This window comes from Cetorhinus maximus, chromosome 25, assembly GCF_964194155.1.
Source record: "Cetorhinus maximus chromosome 25, sCetMax3.hap1.1, whole genome shotgun sequence".
NCBI classification, from domain to species: Eukaryota; Metazoa; Chordata; class Chondrichthyes; order Lamniformes; family Cetorhinidae; genus Cetorhinus; species Cetorhinus maximus.
The window spans coordinates 34048289-34065383 of record NC_135903.1 but is presented as its reverse complement, the minus strand read 5'-3'; the positions used below and the strand labels follow the sequence as shown (position 1 = coordinate 34065383).

Here is a 17095-nt window from a genome sequence, read left to right as displayed (position 1 = left end):
TCTGCACTCATTCTCCTTCCTACTCATTACCTGATGTCATTCTCAACCCCATTGTCTGATGTCCCCATATATTCGCAGAGGCTGACACTCCAGTCATCTTCTATGTCCACCCATTCCATTTCTCCATCTGTCCATTTCTAATTTATACCTCTATTTTCCACTTTTCTCCTGAACATCAAGCTCAGGCCTCTCTCCTTTGGAGCTGGAATGTGGCGTTGAGATGCAGAGGGGTAAAAGATGATAAATCAGGGCAGTTCGGTTCACAATAGGTTCACAGTTCCAACGGGTGAGGGAAAATCTGATTGTGGAGACAGAAGAGGCGAACAGAGAAGGGCTGACAGGAAGAGGCAGCAGGTGGGAGAATCCAGAGCATTCATACTGAGTATGGAAAGCCAACCGACAGAATTGAAAAATGAACATCATTCCAGTCAATGCGTAATATTGAAAACAATTTATTTGTACCAAATGCTCTCATTGTGTATAAAATATTCCAGTTACAAAAAAATATTTCTGTTCGCCAACACTTAATAAATATCAATAAATAAATTATCATTAAAAATTCACATTACACATTAAATAACATGTAACATTTCATTACATGAAGACATCACAACAATAAAGATCAATAAATTACAGTGGCTGAAATAGATTGAAAAGTTGGCCACTTAGGAGAGGAGAAATGGAAAGGTCAGTGCGGCCCAGGGTTTATAGGTCTGAAAACCCATATCTTGAAAGCCTGACAGTAAATTCCAGAGCAGACACCCCAGCCACGGAAGTGTTAGGATTACATCAGGGGAAAATATCATAGCAATAAATATCAATAAATAAATGAATAAATAAAATAAATAAATAATCCAATCATGTCACTCATTGTTCTGTCATCAGTACAATAAAATATAAAATTTGTTACAAATATATATATAAATAGCTATATGTTAAAAGTTTTTAAAATAAATATTCATTGCTCCCAGTCTGTTCTAAACATCTTTCTCAGTTTCTTCTGCTGATTTGTGCTATGATGAAAAGGAGCTGTTGTAAACGGGCTCTGGTCTCATTGCGGATTATTTCCCAGGCACAGTCACTGAATTTCTGAAAAAGAAAATTATTCAGGGAAACCGATTAGAGAATGCGCAGATTTAAATGTGGTGAAATGAACTACATGCCAGCAATCACATTGTCATTTATCAATTGACCTACCACCTGTTTGAGAAACTTTTCCAGTTTCCTAAAGTAATTGTGAATGGCGGAGTTTCTCCTCATCTTGTGCTCTGATCCTGGTTTCCTGACACATTCATCCAGCTCAGCGAGCTGCCGATCCAGGAGAAGCCGGAGGTTTTCCACCTTGTCCTGGGCCCATGTGGCTGAACCCAGGTTCATGCTGTAGATCTTGCTGATGTGACGCAGGGTTTGATGGACAATCTGGATCCTGTCCTGTATCTGTGTATAATGTAGAGAATGACATTGGAAAGGACATGTTTACCTTTAATTTTAGAACAGACTATGTTAAATAACAAAATACAATTAGAGCTGAAAATGGGCAAAAGGGGGAGGATTAATTTTATGCATTTAAACGGGATCTGGCCCAGGTGTATTTGAATCAAGGATTCTATTTTCCTTTAGACATTCATGGGATGTGGGCATCACTGGCAAAGCCAGCATTACATGTCCATCCCTAATGTCCCTTGAACTGAATATTTGAAAGGACAGTGAAGATTCGACCATGTGCTGAGAGTGACATGTCATCCAGTCCAGATGCAGAAGTCACATTTCCTTTCTTAAAAGTCATTAGTGAATCAGAAGGGTTTTACAAATATCCATGATAGTTGCATGGTCAGTATTACTGACACTAGTGTTATATTCCACGTTTATTGATTGAATTAAAATTCCACCAGCTGTGTGATGGGGCATGAACTCAGGTACCCAGAGCATTAGCCTAGGCCATGAATTATTAACCCTGTGAATCTACCACTAAGCCACCATCTCCTCTTAAATAGTGCTAACTCAGGAGGAAAGTAGCAATTGAGGCTCTTTTTAAGTGGTGATGTTATGGTTGCAGACTGGACTCCTTTCAATGAAGCAGAAAGGAAGGGCATGGCAAGGTCAATGACCTCATCGCCGAAAGATGTAGACATTAAAACAAAACAGAAAACGAAGCCTTATGTGAAACATTAGGCTCCTAGCTGAGTGAGGAACCAAGCTGAATGCAGCCAATATGGAGAAAAGTTATCAAAAGAAATAAGGAATAAACAGAATGCGTGAGAATTGATGAGCAGGTCACGTAAGAGGGAAGCTAAAAACTTTTAATAAGCATGTAAATAAATGTTTGTTTGTGTTGATTAGTGAGCAAAAAATAAATCTTCTTGTGGGACACAAAGGACATGGCGGAGGATCTAAACCAGTTCTTGGAATTTGTCTTCACTTCACAAGCAGATACTTCAAAAGTCACAGTGCAGGGGGAGCGAGTAGAGAAATTGGGTAGGATTAAAATAGATAAAGAGGAGTTACGTAAAATATTGGCAGCACTCAGGTTAGGAAAGTCACCTGATCTGGTCGGAATACAGCTGAGATTGCTGAGGAAAGCAAGGGTTGAAATGACACTTCTGGCCGCTTTCCTCCAGTCCTCTTTAGATATGAGGGACATGATGGCAGCGGACCAGAAGATTTCAAATACTTACATCCCATTCAAAAATGGAAGAGGGATAAACCCAACAAATACAGGCCAGTTAGACCATTTTGGGTGGTGGGAAAACTTCAGATACAATGATCTGTGGGGAGACATCTTTACCATCAAATTATCCTTACCCAGCTTGATTGAGTTATGCGATAATGCAGCAGAGAGTGTTGATGAGGATTGTGCGCTGGATCTTGTGATGATTAGTCTTTTAAAAGTGTGCGTATGGATTGATTTACAAAACAGCAAAAGCAGATTCAATAATAACTTTCTAGAGAGAATTGGATAAATAGTCAGAGAAGATTTTTGCATTGTAATGGGGGATGAGAGCGGGAATAATTTATATCTTTCATTCAAAGTGCTGCAGAGGTATGATGACATCAGCAGAAGATTAAGCGCACTAAACTCATGAACACCCTCTTCTACATTATCACATAACTCAATCAAGTTTGGGAAAGGTGATTTTTCTTGAATATATGAATGCTGGTTAGTGCGTACCTACTAACATATTTTTCCACCAGGTAGTTGATCGGAAACGTGGCACAGAAACAGGCCATTCTGCCCAATCGGTCTCCTTCAGCACAGGATCATTCTATGATCCTATGGCCTAACCTGCCTGCGTGGTTCATGCCCCAAAGTCATTCAGTGCAGCTGAGGAGTGAGATGTTTCGAGGGAGGCAAATTGTTACAGGGAATAAGATGATTAGAGGAAGTGAGGTGGTTAGAGGCAGTGAGAAAATTAAAGGGTGTTAGGTTGAGAAAAGTTGAGAAGTTTTCACATAGTCAATGATCAGAGGACAAAACGCACTGAACATCGCCCTCATCCTGATGACTACATTTGGGTCTTGCTGCATCAAGCTGTGCGTGGACCCTTGGAACGCAAACTGCAAGTGCTGACTTTCAACCTGTCCCACGTGTTGCAAAGGATGGAACTGGCCTTGTTGTCGCGAACACTCGAAGCCTTTGGAACCTGACTCACCACCTATCCCGTGTAGAAATGCTTAGGCAGAGAAACATCTTTGACAACAGGCCCATCAGGCAGTGGTCTGCACGGAATATTCTAGAGGCCCTGCAGGAAAAGGAGATGGGAGATCCAGTCGGATAGTTCCCAGAGCAGGTAGTTAGCGGGAGGGACATAATATCAGGGAGGGAGAGAGTTGGAGATAAGGGGTAGTGAGTGCGGTTAGAGAGAGTGATATAGTTCATGAGTGAGATAGTGAGTGAAATACAATAAGTGAGACTGCTCCTACATTCACAATGGGTACATTTCACTCTGTTTCAAATTCCTGATGTGGAAGTTTCCGATCCGGTTGTTGATCTTACTTTGTATAAAAGCCCTGTGTGACTCAAATGAACCGAGTGTTCACTCACCTCTAATTCCTTCGAGAGTTTCACCAGGTTCAAGGGTTTGGTTTTCAGTGAGAGTCTCTGTCTTATACAGTGTCGGGGAAAGGGTCCGCCCTGAGAGGGGAAAACAATCACTGTTACAATCAGCCCCAAAAACTCAAATACTGGAGAATCACAGACAATTCATTGCACAAAATGACAAATCGCAAAACATTTCCCCTGATGTGACATTTCACAGCAAGCGGACACAATGTGATTCACCTCCTGCTCTGACTGCAGGTTCAACTCACCATTGCATTCAGTTTTCTGAGAGTCTCTGTGTTGAGAACTTGCTGTAACTGCAGCCTGTCACATCCCAGACTGAGGGTCCCGGACAAGAAGAGCAACACCATCCAAAATCTCCAGATACTCGCCAAAGCCATGATCAAGCGACCCAGAGTGAAACACCCCGAGCTGAGGATCAGACACTGAGCGGATCTGGGACCACACCGAAAGTCTATTCCTTTGAAGCGAATGAAACACGAGGAGTGGAAATGCTGCCGCTTGTGAAGCCGGAGCGACCGCCTGAATGTCCAGTCCTGTTTGTGTATGTTTGTGTGAGAATTGTGCTGGGAGTTGCTGTCGCTGTGAAGAGGGGAGACTGGCGATGTTGCTATTACACTCGAAAAGTGAAATCTGGTTGCTGGAGTTTTGGAAGGACTTCAGGAGAGGAAGAGTTTGTCTGCTCCCTGTCTGAGATAAGGAACCTGAAATCTGGAGATTCCTGATCCAGTGACTGTAAGATGCCCGAGAGAACATCACAACCCGCGCTCGGTTCCAGCTCAAAGTTCTAGAAATTTGGATCAACAGTTTTAACAATGTTTTGGGAAAATTATCATGCTTCCTCCAAATTGAACGGATTCGCATTAAGGGGGCAATGAAGGGGCATTTGGTTACATTGATAGATTATAAGGCTGTACTTGTTCTTGAGTTCTCTGCCTGAAAGCAGGTCCGACCCATTGCATCACAAGATCTCCATAAGGTGATAGGCAAATTCATAAATTACATTCAACATGCCCGTGACATATGTAAAACATTCTCCTCCTTCTAGTCCTGTGACATAGTCGACATGAACATCAGAATTCAACTTTCTCCACCATGGGCCTGCTGGTTGGGGATACACTGCCTGGCTCCCACTGTCTAAATGCAGACTGTAAACCCCCAGAATGGCATCTCTTAACAACATCACCCACCCAGCCCCAACGTTTAGCCTCTGTGTCCCCAAGAATCTATTTTAGGTCCCTTTCTATTTCTGTTCGACATGCATCCCCTCAGGGAGATCAAACAAAACACAGCGTCAGTCTCCTGGATAAGAAATACCTTCATTTTAAAATTCTCATCCACATTTTCAAATATTGAAAGCACTGTGTGAAGTTTGCTCCAATCACACCCTGGGTTCAAAAATTGCTCCTCATATCACATTTACTCCCTTTGCCAACTATTTTCAACCTGTGCCCTATATTTCTTGATGTTCGCTTTCGTGGAGACGGTTTCTTATTATTTACGCTGTCCATACCCCACAGGGTATCTTGAGTTCCTCAATTAAGCCTAATCTCCACATTCTTTTCTCCAAGGAAAACAGTGACAACCTCTCCAATCCTCCCGCGTAGCTACAGTTCGTTATCCTGGGAATGATTCTTGTTAACCTCCTCTGTACTCTCACCAATACCCTCACATCCTTCCTCAAGTATGGTGCCCAGAACAGTACTCCAGATGATGCCTAACTGGTGTCTTATACAAGTTCGACATGACCTCTTTTCTCTTCTACTCAACGCCACAATTAATAAAGCCTATGCTAGTATATTCTTTATTAACTGCTCTCAATATGCCCTGCCATCTTCAATGACCAATCCGCATATACACCGAGGTCCCTCTGTTCCTGCACATCCTGTAGAGTCACTCCCTTTATTTTATAAGGTCTCGCCTTATCTTGCCTCCCAAAACGTATCACCTCACATTTCTCTACATTGAACTTCATCTGCCACTTGTCTGCCCAATCCACAAACATGCCAACGTCGTTTTTAAGTTCAGCACCATCCGCATCACAGTTGACAACATTTCCAAAATTTGTATCATCTGCAAAGTTTGAAATCTTGCTGTGCCCACCACAACAAATGTTGCTGTATAACATTCCCGTGAGGCACCTTGAGACCTTAAAGTCGCTCTATTATTCTGAATGGTTGTTACTGATGGGCTGTCTCTGATTTGCCCCCTCTCCCCCTTCAGGTTCACATTCCGCTTCTTCCGTCATTGAGCGCCCTCCTCCTCAATGTCTGCTTTCCAATTTCCTCTCAGATCCCATTTGTTCCTTCACCCAAATCCAGATTTAATCTCTCCTGGAGGCTGATTCCCTGTCTCCCCTCAACCTAATTACCGACTCGGTGTTTTGGGTTCAACTCACCATTGCATTCAGTTTGCTGAGAGTCTCTGTGTTGAGAACTTGCTGTAACTGCAGCCTGTCACATCCCAGACTGATGGTCCCGGACAAGAAGAGCAACACCATCCAGAATCTCCAGATACTCGCCAAAGCCATGATCAAGCGACCCAGAGTGAAACACCGATGTGAAAGATGAGAAACCGACGGCTTCGTGATTCCGCGGCGGATTTAAACTGGGAAAGTGGAATCGGAGCCGCTTGTGATCCGGGAGCGAGCGCCTGTGCTGCCGAACGGTGTGAGTGTGAGTGTGGAGTCTGCTCGGTGCTCTCACTGGCGCTGCCATGCTGTCGGCTTTAATGTGTGGCATTACATTCGAAAAGTGAAAACGGGCTCGAGGATTTTTGGAAGAGCTGCGGGAGATCAATAGTTTGTCCGGTTTCCTTTCTGAGGTCAGGAATGTAAAAGCTGGAGATTCCGGAAGCAGCGAGTGGAAAATCCCCGGTTGAAAATCACAGGCAGCGCTCGGTTCCAGCTCAGTGTTGTGTGGCTTCAGCTCACCTGGGGCACGAAGGTGGTGTAGAGGGAGGCTCTGAATTGGGGGCAGTGTGAACATGTATCGGGGGCTGGATTTTATCATCCGGATTATAGAGAGAGCGACAGCGGTGATCCGGTGCGGCGGCTTTTAGTGCTGACATTGGGCCCCATGAAGAGCGATTCCCTTTGAAATCCACTGTGTCCCCGCGGTGTGTTCACCTGGCGCTTGTCCTGTTCACACTTCACAGGCTGGACATTGCAGACAGCTCGGCTCACAGCCCAGGGACACCGCTTCATGGGGACAGACTCCGCTCCGATTGACCTGTCCCACAATCTGCTCTTTAACTGGGAGAAGTTTCTCATTTCTCGGTTGTTTTCTGGAGCCATTTTCAGAGTCGGATTGAAAGAATATTTGATCTGCTCCGATTCTGAGTCCGAAAGTGATCCCGCTCTCTTTTCTTTCATCCTTTCTTTCTTGTCTCTCTCCCGGGAAAGTGTCCGTGTCACTTTCTCTCTGGAAATTAACCTGGTGTCCATTTCATCCCAAAGCGAAAGTGCCTGAAGGAAAGTGACGTGTTTTGTCATTTCCGAAAGGGAGGAGGGTTTGTAAAGAGGGTGGATCAGACTGAGAGGGGTGAGGGGCAGTTGGGAAAAGCTTTAGGGTATTCGGTAAATGCCCGGGTACATAGGAAATGTCACCAAATCCCTCTCAGCTGGAAGTGTAACCAAAATCTACCGTCCGGGTGGATGTGGGAGCGGGATCCCACATTCCCCAACTGGAGACACGCGAGAAACTACAATTTACAACAATGCTGTTATTGGCGAATAGAACAGTGGGAATTGTAATTATTGAAGGCGGAGGCGGAAGGAGGGTCAGGGAACTGAAGGAAGAATATTAAAAACACTGGCGAGTGACATTAGAGGAAATAGGAAGGACCTACGGGAGCGTGTGCATTTTTACATTACTAAAATATGCGGATCATTCACAGCTACTTTTGCATAATTTGGCTTCATTTCTTCCTTGATGGAACGTGGGCGTCTCTGGAAAGGCCAGAATTTGTTGCTCCTCCCTAATTACCCGACAGAAGGTGGTGATGAACCGCCCCCTTGAACACCTGAACTGCTGCCGTTCATGTGGTGTAGGTGAATTTACAGAGGTGTTGGGAAGGGTTTTCCAGGAGTGTTAGCCAGTAACAGTGAAGAAATGGTAAATAGTTCCAAGTCAGTATGCTTGTCCCTTGAATGGGAAGCAACCTTTGCTGTTTTGTAGAAATTAATGGTGATGGAAATTGGATTGGTTCATTCCCACTTTTTTGGAATTGGAATGCAATAGTTATTGTATTTGTAAATTAATAAAGTTGCTTTGCAAACCTTTTAACACATGTCTGTTGCTGTACTCAAACCCAAATCATCCAGTTTATTTTTTGGGGCCCTTTGGAAGGCCTGTAAACAACTGCACTGCTGATAAATTCACCCTGGAGTGAGGGCAGTTTTGTGTGTAGGCCCAGCTTTCTCGATGATATTTTTTTCAAAACAGGCTTGCATTCACATTGTGCCCTTCCTGACCACAGGTGTCTCAAAGCACTCAACAGCTTATAAAGTACTTTAGATATATAGTGACTGATGTAATTTAAGACACAAGTTAGCCGTTGCTGTGCCCAGCAGAAAGTCAGAATGTTGTTTAAATGGAGAAAGAACACAGAATCTTTCAGTGCAGAGGGACCTGGGTGTCCTTGGACCTGAGCAATGAAAATTTAGCAAACAGGTAGAGCAATTAATTGGAAAGGTAAATGGTATGTTGTCCTTTATTGCAAAGAGGATGAAGAATACAATTAGGGAAGTTTTGCTTCAACTCTACAGGCCATTTGTGAGACCAGGCCTGGAGTACTATGTACAGCTTTGGTCTCCTTATTTAAGCAGCGATTAACTTGCATTGGAGACACTTCAGAGAGGGTTCACCAGGTTGATTCCTGGAAAGAGAAGTTGGTTTATGAAGCAAACTTAACCAGGTTGAGCCTATACTCCTTCGAGTTTTGAAGAATGAGAGGTGATGTCATTGAATCATTTCAGATTGTGAGGAGATTTGAACGGGTAGGTATTGAGATATTTCCTCTCTGGAGGAATCTGGAATGGGGTGAGGGCGGGAGGGGGATTCAGGGTCACAGTTTCAGAGTACGGCAACTGCATGTGACATGGAGATGAGGAGGATTTCTTTTGTGCCGAGTGTCATTAACCTTTGAATTTCTTCACCCCAGAGAACAGTAGAGGTTGGGTTACTGAATATATCCAAAACTGAGTTATATAGAATTTGATCAACAAAGGAGTCAAATGTTATGGGTGGAAGGCAGGGAAGTGAATTTCAGGCCACAATCAAATCAGTCAGAATATTATTGAATGGTGGAGCAGGCTTGAGTGGCCAAATGGCCTAATCCTTCTATTTTTTTTCTGTTCTTATGTAATGCAGACAGTGTTTAACATGCAGATTTTCAGAAGGTGTAAACCACAATGCGAAATAAGAGATTTTCATCCCCACTCTCCAGTCATCTCCTTCCTACTCATTGCCTGATGTCACTTTTAACCCCATTGTCTGTTGTCCCCATATCTTCACTATGGCTGACACTCCAGTCATCTCCTACATCCAACTATTCCATTTCTCCATCTGTCCATTTCCAATTATTGCCTCCATTTTCCACTTGTCTGTCCTGAACATAACGTTCAGTCCTCTCTCATTTGGAGCTGGAATATGGCCTTGAGAAGCAGAGGGTTAAAAGATGATAAATCAGGCCTGTTTGGTTCACAATGTGGTCACAGTTCCAACGGGTGAGGGAAAATCCAATTGTGGAGAAAGGAGAGGAGAACAGAGAAGGACTGACAGGAAGAGGCAGCAGGTAAGAGAACCCAGAGCATTTATACAGAGTATGGAAAACCAATCCACAGAACTGACAAACGAACATCATTTCAGTTAATGCGTAATATTGAAAATAATTTATTTACAGGAAAAGGCTCTCATTGTATATAAAATTTTCCAGTTACAAAAAACATTGTGTGTTCCCCAAATCTTAATAAATATCATTAAATAAGTTATTGTGAAAAACTCACGTTATACATTGTATAACACTGTAATATTTCATTATATGAAGACATCACAACAATAAAGATCAATAAATTACAGTGGCTGAAATAGATTGGAAAGTTGGCCACTTAACTTAGGAAGGGAGAAATGGAAAGGTCAGTGCAGCCCAGGGTTTATAGGTCTGCAAACCCATATCTTGAAAGCCTGACAGTAAATTCCAGAGCAGACACCCCAGCCACTGAAGGTTTAGGATTACATCAGGTGAAAATGTCACAGCAATAAATATCAATCAATAAATAAAATAAATAATACCATCATGTCACTGATTGTTCTGTGATCAGTACAATAAAATATAAAATTTGTTACAAATATATATGGAAATAGCTTTAAATTGAAAGTTTTTAAAAATAAATATTCATTGCTCCCAGCCTGTAGTAAACATGTCTTTTTCAGTTTCTTCTGCTGATTTGAGCTATTACAAACATGCTTTCCTTCAACATAAAAAGTTTTCAGTTTTATAAAAAAAACACTAATTTCGCAAATCTTAAATATCAATAAATTAACATTTCTTTTTGAACTCACTTCATACATTGTATAAAACTGTAGCAATTCATTACACAAAGGCATCACAATGATAAATATCAATACATTAAAATGACGTGGAATTAGTTGCAGTGTTGACGTCTTGGAGAGCAGAAATGTAAAGGTTACTGTGGAACAGGAATAAGGTCAGTGGTCATTGGGCTGCAACCCCACCCTTGAGCCTGAGAGTAACCTGGAAACCAGAGTTGTGGAATGGCCAGACCATTTCCAGTGCAGAATTGTCACTGGAAGTCCAGCAGTTGGATAAGGAGCTTCATAAAACTCAATGGAAATTAAACCTTTGGAGTGGGGTTTGAACCTACCACTTTCTGCCTCAGAGTGCCAGCATTGAGCCAAGCTGACAGAACTTTATAATTAATGATACTTTGCATTCTGTATGCATAAAATATTATACTTCTTTAAAAAGTGAGGACTCTAAAATAACTTATTATCTTTTCAATCTGTATAAAACTTGTCATTGAAAAATCTTCAGTTCCTTCTTTTCATTTTTGATTTTACACCTTAAAAACCGTAACATCTATTGCAGAAAGGCATCATGGCATTCAGTTTAACTCAATGCAGATAAGATAAGGAGCATTAGGAGCAAGCTACGTGGGCCAGTTCAGAGAATCTACGCTGGATATCCAACCACTGGAATCAGGTGCTTAACAGAGCAAAGGTGAAATGAAACTGTTATTGCAGCCACTGCCAGCCAATAAAGGGAGGGACAGAAATAGCATTTTTCCTCAGATTTTTCCCCTCGTGAAACATTTAACATTTCAACACAGAAAAATATCAGAGCGAGAACTATCAATAAATTGAAACAAATAATCAAATATAAAGTGGCATCAAGATATTCTTTGCTCTCCATCGGCCACCAAGCATCAAAGTGTCATCTCAGCAATACAATAAAATACAATAAGATATAATTATTTTTATAAATAGGAGGTAATTTAAATAAATTAATTTAGTCTCTACTACTGGAATTTTTTCAGTTTCTTCTGTTGATTTGTGCCGTTACGAAAAGGAGCTGTTGTAAACGGGTCCTGGTCTCAGTGCGGATTATTTCCCAGGCACAGTCACTGAATCCCTGAAAAAGAGAAATCATTCAGGAAACCTCATTAGAGAATGAACAGATTTAAATGCAGCTGAATGAACGACATGGCAGTAATCACACTGTCAATTATTTATTGTCTCACCTTCTGTTTGAGAAACTTTCGAAGTTTCCTGAAGTATTTTTGAATGGCGGAGTTTCTCCTCATCTTGTGCTCTGACCCTGGTTCCCTGACACATTCTTCCAGCTCGCTGAGCTGCCGATCCAGGAGAAGCCGGACGTTTTCCACCTTGTCTCGGGGCCACGTGACTGAGCCCAGGTTCATGCTGTAGATCTTACTGATGTGACGCAGGGTTTGATGGACAATCTGGATCCTGTCCTGGGCCTGTGAGAAATATTCACAAGGACATTAGAGAGGACCTGTTCCTGTGTAACCAGTCAGGGTTGGTGCAAATTTCACAGTTAATCCTTGCTGTTGCTCAGGAGAAAGTGACTAATTACATCACATCAATAAAGTTGCTGCCTCTATTTAACTGATTATTATATTCCCTGAAATGTAGTTACTAGGTGGTACAGGCTAGTACTGATGCAAACTCTACAGTCCAACTGGCACTGAAGATCTATCACCTGGCCAAACACTTTGAGACTCTCTGCTGATGGTGACATCACACCCCATTTAGACCAGTCTATGTACAGTTCCAATTGGTCCCATGATACCAACAATAACAACTTGCATTTATGTAGGACATTTAACATAGTGAAAAACCTCAAGAAGGTTCACAGGGGCATTATCAAAGAAAATTTACACCCAGCCACAAAAGGAGGTGGAATGTTTGCTCAGAGTTAGGCTTTTAGGAGGCAATTACAGAGGAGAGAGAGTTAGGAAGGAGTTAATTCCAGAGCTTAAGGGCCAGACAGATGAAGGCACAGCTACACAGTGATGGAGCAATGAACATCTGGAATGAGCATGATGAGAACATTGGATGTAACACAGAGATCTGGAAGGGTTGTTGGGGCCTGGAGGAAGTTACAAAAAATGCAAGGGGCAAAACCAGCATGAGTATATAAAAAAAGAGATGTTGCTGGTTTGGAAGCTGGGGCGATGCAGTTGGTGCAGCTGAGTTATTTAAAAGTCCCTGAGGAAAACTTTAAACAACTGTAATAACCTATCATTTTAAGTGTTATGTTTGAGATACAACTCTAAATTCAGGAATCAGACCACCAGTTCTTGAGGTTTTACATGAAACTAATTGAAATATTTTATTCATTTACACAGGTTAAAATATGCACACATGGCTACAAATTACTACCATCATAATTTTAAACAGATTCCCAAACTAATCTCCATTAAGGCACCAGAAACGCACAGACTTAACCAAACATCAGGCAAAGCATTTTCATCTTACGAATTCAAAATGAGGTTCTTTCCACTGTGGAGCCAGTTGGAGGCTTACAGCTGCCTTTTGATCTTACATTGCCTCAGAATAGATCTCAGAATACTGAGGTGATGGCTGATTAGGACATTGTGCTCGTTGGGATATTTAGATATATTAGAGTTTAGATATATTGCAGCAGTTAATTGAGTGAGTTCGAGTTTATAGAGGGTGCAAGGTGGGAGGTCAGCCTGAAGAGTATTAGAATAATGGAGTCTAGGGGAAGAAATACATGGATCAAAGTTTCAGGATCAGATGAGCTGAGGCAAGTGCAGAGATGGGTGATATTACGAAGGTTGAAATAGGTTAGCTTGCTGATGGTGTTGGAAGCTCAGCTGTGGGTTAAATAGAAGGCCAATATTCTGAGTCAGTATCAGACATTGGTTCGGTAGAGCTTTGAAGTCAGTAACTAGGGAACAGAGTTAATGGCGGTAGTTGAAAAGAATGTCTTTGGACTTCTCAATATTTAATTGACTGCCAATTAGTTGATTGTATCCCTGCCAGCGGGAGGTGCGCTGTGCCAGAAGGCATGTCCTTGGCTTGTTATCTGTTGATTCTTCATCCTGAACTGATTTCTGGGCAGTTTTTCATTTGTCGGTGGTGGTTTGCCATTTTCTCCCAATGTCAGGTGCAGGGCAAAGCGGCAGGTCTCAAAATCTACCTCAGTGGGAAAGGAATTGAACCCGCTCTGGTGGCGTTATTCTCGACTAACCAACTAAGCTAATGGCCATCATTTTCATATGGTCCATCTCTGACACTTCCCTTCCCTTCCTTGACCTCTCTGTCTCAATTTCTGATGATAGACTGTCCACCAATATCCATTACAAGCCTACTGACTCCCACAGCTACCTCGACTACAGCTCCTCACACCCCACTTCCTGTAAGGACTCCATCCCATTCTCTCAGTTCCTTTGCCTCCGTCACATCTGTTCTGATGATGCTACCTTCAAAAACAGTTCCTCTGACATGTCCTCCTTCTTCCTTAACCGAGGTTTTCCACCCACGGTCGTTGACAGGGCCCTCAACCGTGTCCGGCCCATCTCCCGTGCATCCACCCTCATGCCTTCTCCTCCCTCCCAGAAACATGATAGGGTCCCCCTTGTCCTCACTTATCACCCCACCAGCCTCCGCATTCAAAGGATCATCCTCCGCCATTTCTGCCAACTCCAGCATGATGCCACCACCAAACGCATCTTCCCTTCACCCCCCCTGGCGGCATTCTGTAGGGATCGTTTCCTCCGGGACACCCTGGTCCACTCCTCCATCACCCCCTACTCCTCACCCCCCACCTATGGCACTTACCCATGCCCACGCAGAAGATGCAACACCTGCCCCTTCACTTCCTCTTTCCTCACCGTCCAAGGGCCCAAACATTCCTTCCAAGTGAAGCAGCATTTCAATTGCATTTCCCCTAATTTAGTCCACTGCATTCGTTGCTCCCAATGCAGTCTCCTCTACATTGGAGAGACCAAATGCAAACTGGGTGACTGCTTTGCAGAACACTTGCGGTCTGACCGCAAGAAAGACCCAAACCTCCCTGTCGCTTGCCATTTTAACACTCCACCCTGCTCTCTTGCCCACATATCTGTCCTTGGCTTGCTGCATTGTTCCAGTGAAGCCCAACGCAAACTGGAGGAACAGCACCTCATCTTCCGACTAGGCACTTTACAGCCTTCCGGGCTGAATATTGAATTCAAAACTTTAGATCTTAAACTCCCTCCCCCATCCCCACCCCCTTCCCGTTTCATCCCCCTCCCTTTTGTTTTGGTCCAATAATTTATATAGATTTTTCTTTTCCCACCTATTTCCATTATTTTTAAATCTATAACTGTAATACCCTGTCGTCAGTCTTTCCACCCCAGCCCCACTAGAGCTGTACCTTGAGTGTCCTGCCATCCATTCTTAATTAGCACATTTTCTTAGGTAATATCACCACCTTTAACACCCCTTTGATCCTTTTGTCTGTGACATCTTTTGATTATCTGCTCCTATCACTGCTTGCTTGTCCCTACAACCACTCCCCCCACCCCCCGCATCGCACCAACTTCTCTCCCCCGCCCCCACCCCCCACCTTATACCAGTTTATATTTCACCCCTCTCCTAACTTTACTCAGTTCTGCCGAAGGGTCATGAGGACTCGAAACGTCAACTCTTTTCTTCTCCGCCGATGCTGCCAAACCTGCTGAGTTTTTCAGGGATGTGGATCTGACATGTGGACATCCCTCCAGGGATCTTAAACTGCGCAGCACGTAATCAATCCTGACTCTAAGCAGGAACTGACTCTTATCTCTACCGACATCTTCACATCAGTGGGCGACCTGCTATGTACGTTCTGGGCGAGGGCTGTGGATCTCAACCTGGTTTTACATAAAATTCTGTTAGTATAAGTGAAAATAAGCCCCAGTGTTCACTCACCTGCAAACCCTCCGAAAGCCTCACTAGATCCATGGGCTTGGTTTTCAGGTCCAACCTTTCCCTTATACATTGTCGGGGGAAGCGACCGCCCTGAGAGAAAAGACAAACACTGTTTCAAACACATGAGAAACAGAAATACTGCAGTCCGCTGACAATTAACCGTTGCAAGGACGAAAACGACTTCTCCTGATATAATTTTTCAAAACAAATGGACACAATGTGATTCACCTCCTGCTCTGGCTGCAGGTTCAACTCACCATTGCATTCAGTTTGCTGAGAGTCTCTGTGTTGAGAACTTGCTGTAATTGCAGCCTCTCACATCCCAGACTGAGGGTCCCGGACAAGAAGAGCAACACCATCCAGAATCTCCAGATACTCGCCAAAGCCATGATCAAGCGACCCAGAGTGAAACACCGATGTGAAAGATGAGAAACCGACGGCTTCTTGATTCCGCGGCGGATTTAAACTGGGAAAGTCGAATCGGAGCCGCTTGTGATCCGGGAGCGAGCGCCTGTGCTGCCGAACGGTGTGAGTGTGAGTGTGGAGTCTGCTCGGTGCTCTCACTGGCGCTGCCATGCTGTCGGCTTTAATGTGTGGCATTACATTCGAAAAGTGAAAACGGGCTCGAGGATTTTTGGAAGAGCTGCGGGAGATCAATAGTTTGTCCGGTTTCCTTTCTGAGGTCAGGAATGTAAAAGCTGGAGATTCCGGAAGCAGCGAGTGGAAAATCCCCGGTTGAAAATCACAGGCAGCGCTCGGTTCCAGCTCAGTGTTGTGTGGCTTCAGCTCACCTGGGGCACGAAGGTGGTGTAGAGGGAGGCTCTGAATTGGGGGCAGTGTGAACATGTATCGGGGGCTGGATTTTATCATCCGGATTATAGAGAGAGCGACAGCGGTGATCCGGTGCGGCGGCTTTTAGTGCTGACATTGGGCCCCATGAAGAGCGATTCCCTTTGAAATCCACTGTGTCCCCGCGGTGTGTTCACCTGGCGCTTGTCCTGTTCACACTTCACAGGTTGGACATTGCAGAGAGCTCGGCTCACAGCCCAGGGACACCGCTTCATGGGGACAGACTCCGCTCCGATTGACCTGTCCCACAATCTGCTCTTTAACTGGGAGAAGTTTCTCATTTCTCGGTTGTTTTCTGGAGCCATTTTCAGAGTCGGATTGAAAGAATATTTGATCTGCTCCGATTCTGAGTCCGAAAGTGATCCCGCTCTCTTTTCTTTCATCCTTTCTTTCTTGTCTCTCTCCCGGGAAAGTGTCCGTGTCACTTTCTCTCTGGAAATTAACCTGGTGTCAATTTCATCCCAAAGCGAAAGTGTCTGAAGGAAAGTGACGTGTTTTGTCATTTCCGAAAGGGAGGAGAGTTTGTAAAGAGGGTGGATCAGACTGAGAGGGGTGATGGGCAGTTGGAAAAGGACGGACCTACAGGAGCGTGTCCATCTTTACCATACAAAAATATTAGGCTCATTCACAGGTACTTTTGAAGTATTCGGCTTCATTTATTCCCTGATCGGATGTGGGCGTCACTGGCAAGGCCAGAATTTGTTTCTCCTCCCTAATTACC

The 17095-nt window shown here is 43.7% G+C and overlaps 2 protein-coding genes across 2 annotated transcripts; both read right to left on the bottom strand.

The window, feature by feature from the left end:
• Positions 1-990: 990 nt before the first annotated feature.
• LOC144667761 (interferon alpha-F-like) lies at positions 991-6590 on the bottom strand. The gene is made up of 4 exons (XM_078529205.1): positions 6459-6590; positions 4043-4132; positions 1198-1437; positions 991-1089 (listed from the first exon to the last, which is right to left on the bottom strand). Exons 1-4 carry the CDS (start codon positions 6588-6590, stop codon positions 991-993), a joined length of 561 nt encoding a protein of 186 aa, XP_078385331.1.
• Positions 6591-11614: 5024 nt separating this feature from the next.
• On the bottom strand, positions 11615-15914 carry LOC144667760 (interferon alpha-F-like). The gene is made up of 4 exons (XM_078529204.1): positions 15783-15914; positions 15526-15615; positions 11823-12062; positions 11615-11713 (listed from the first exon to the last, which is right to left on the bottom strand). Exons 1-4 carry the CDS (start codon positions 15912-15914, stop codon positions 11615-11617), a joined length of 561 nt encoding a protein of 186 aa, XP_078385330.1.
• Positions 15915-17095: the final 1181 nt, after the last annotated feature.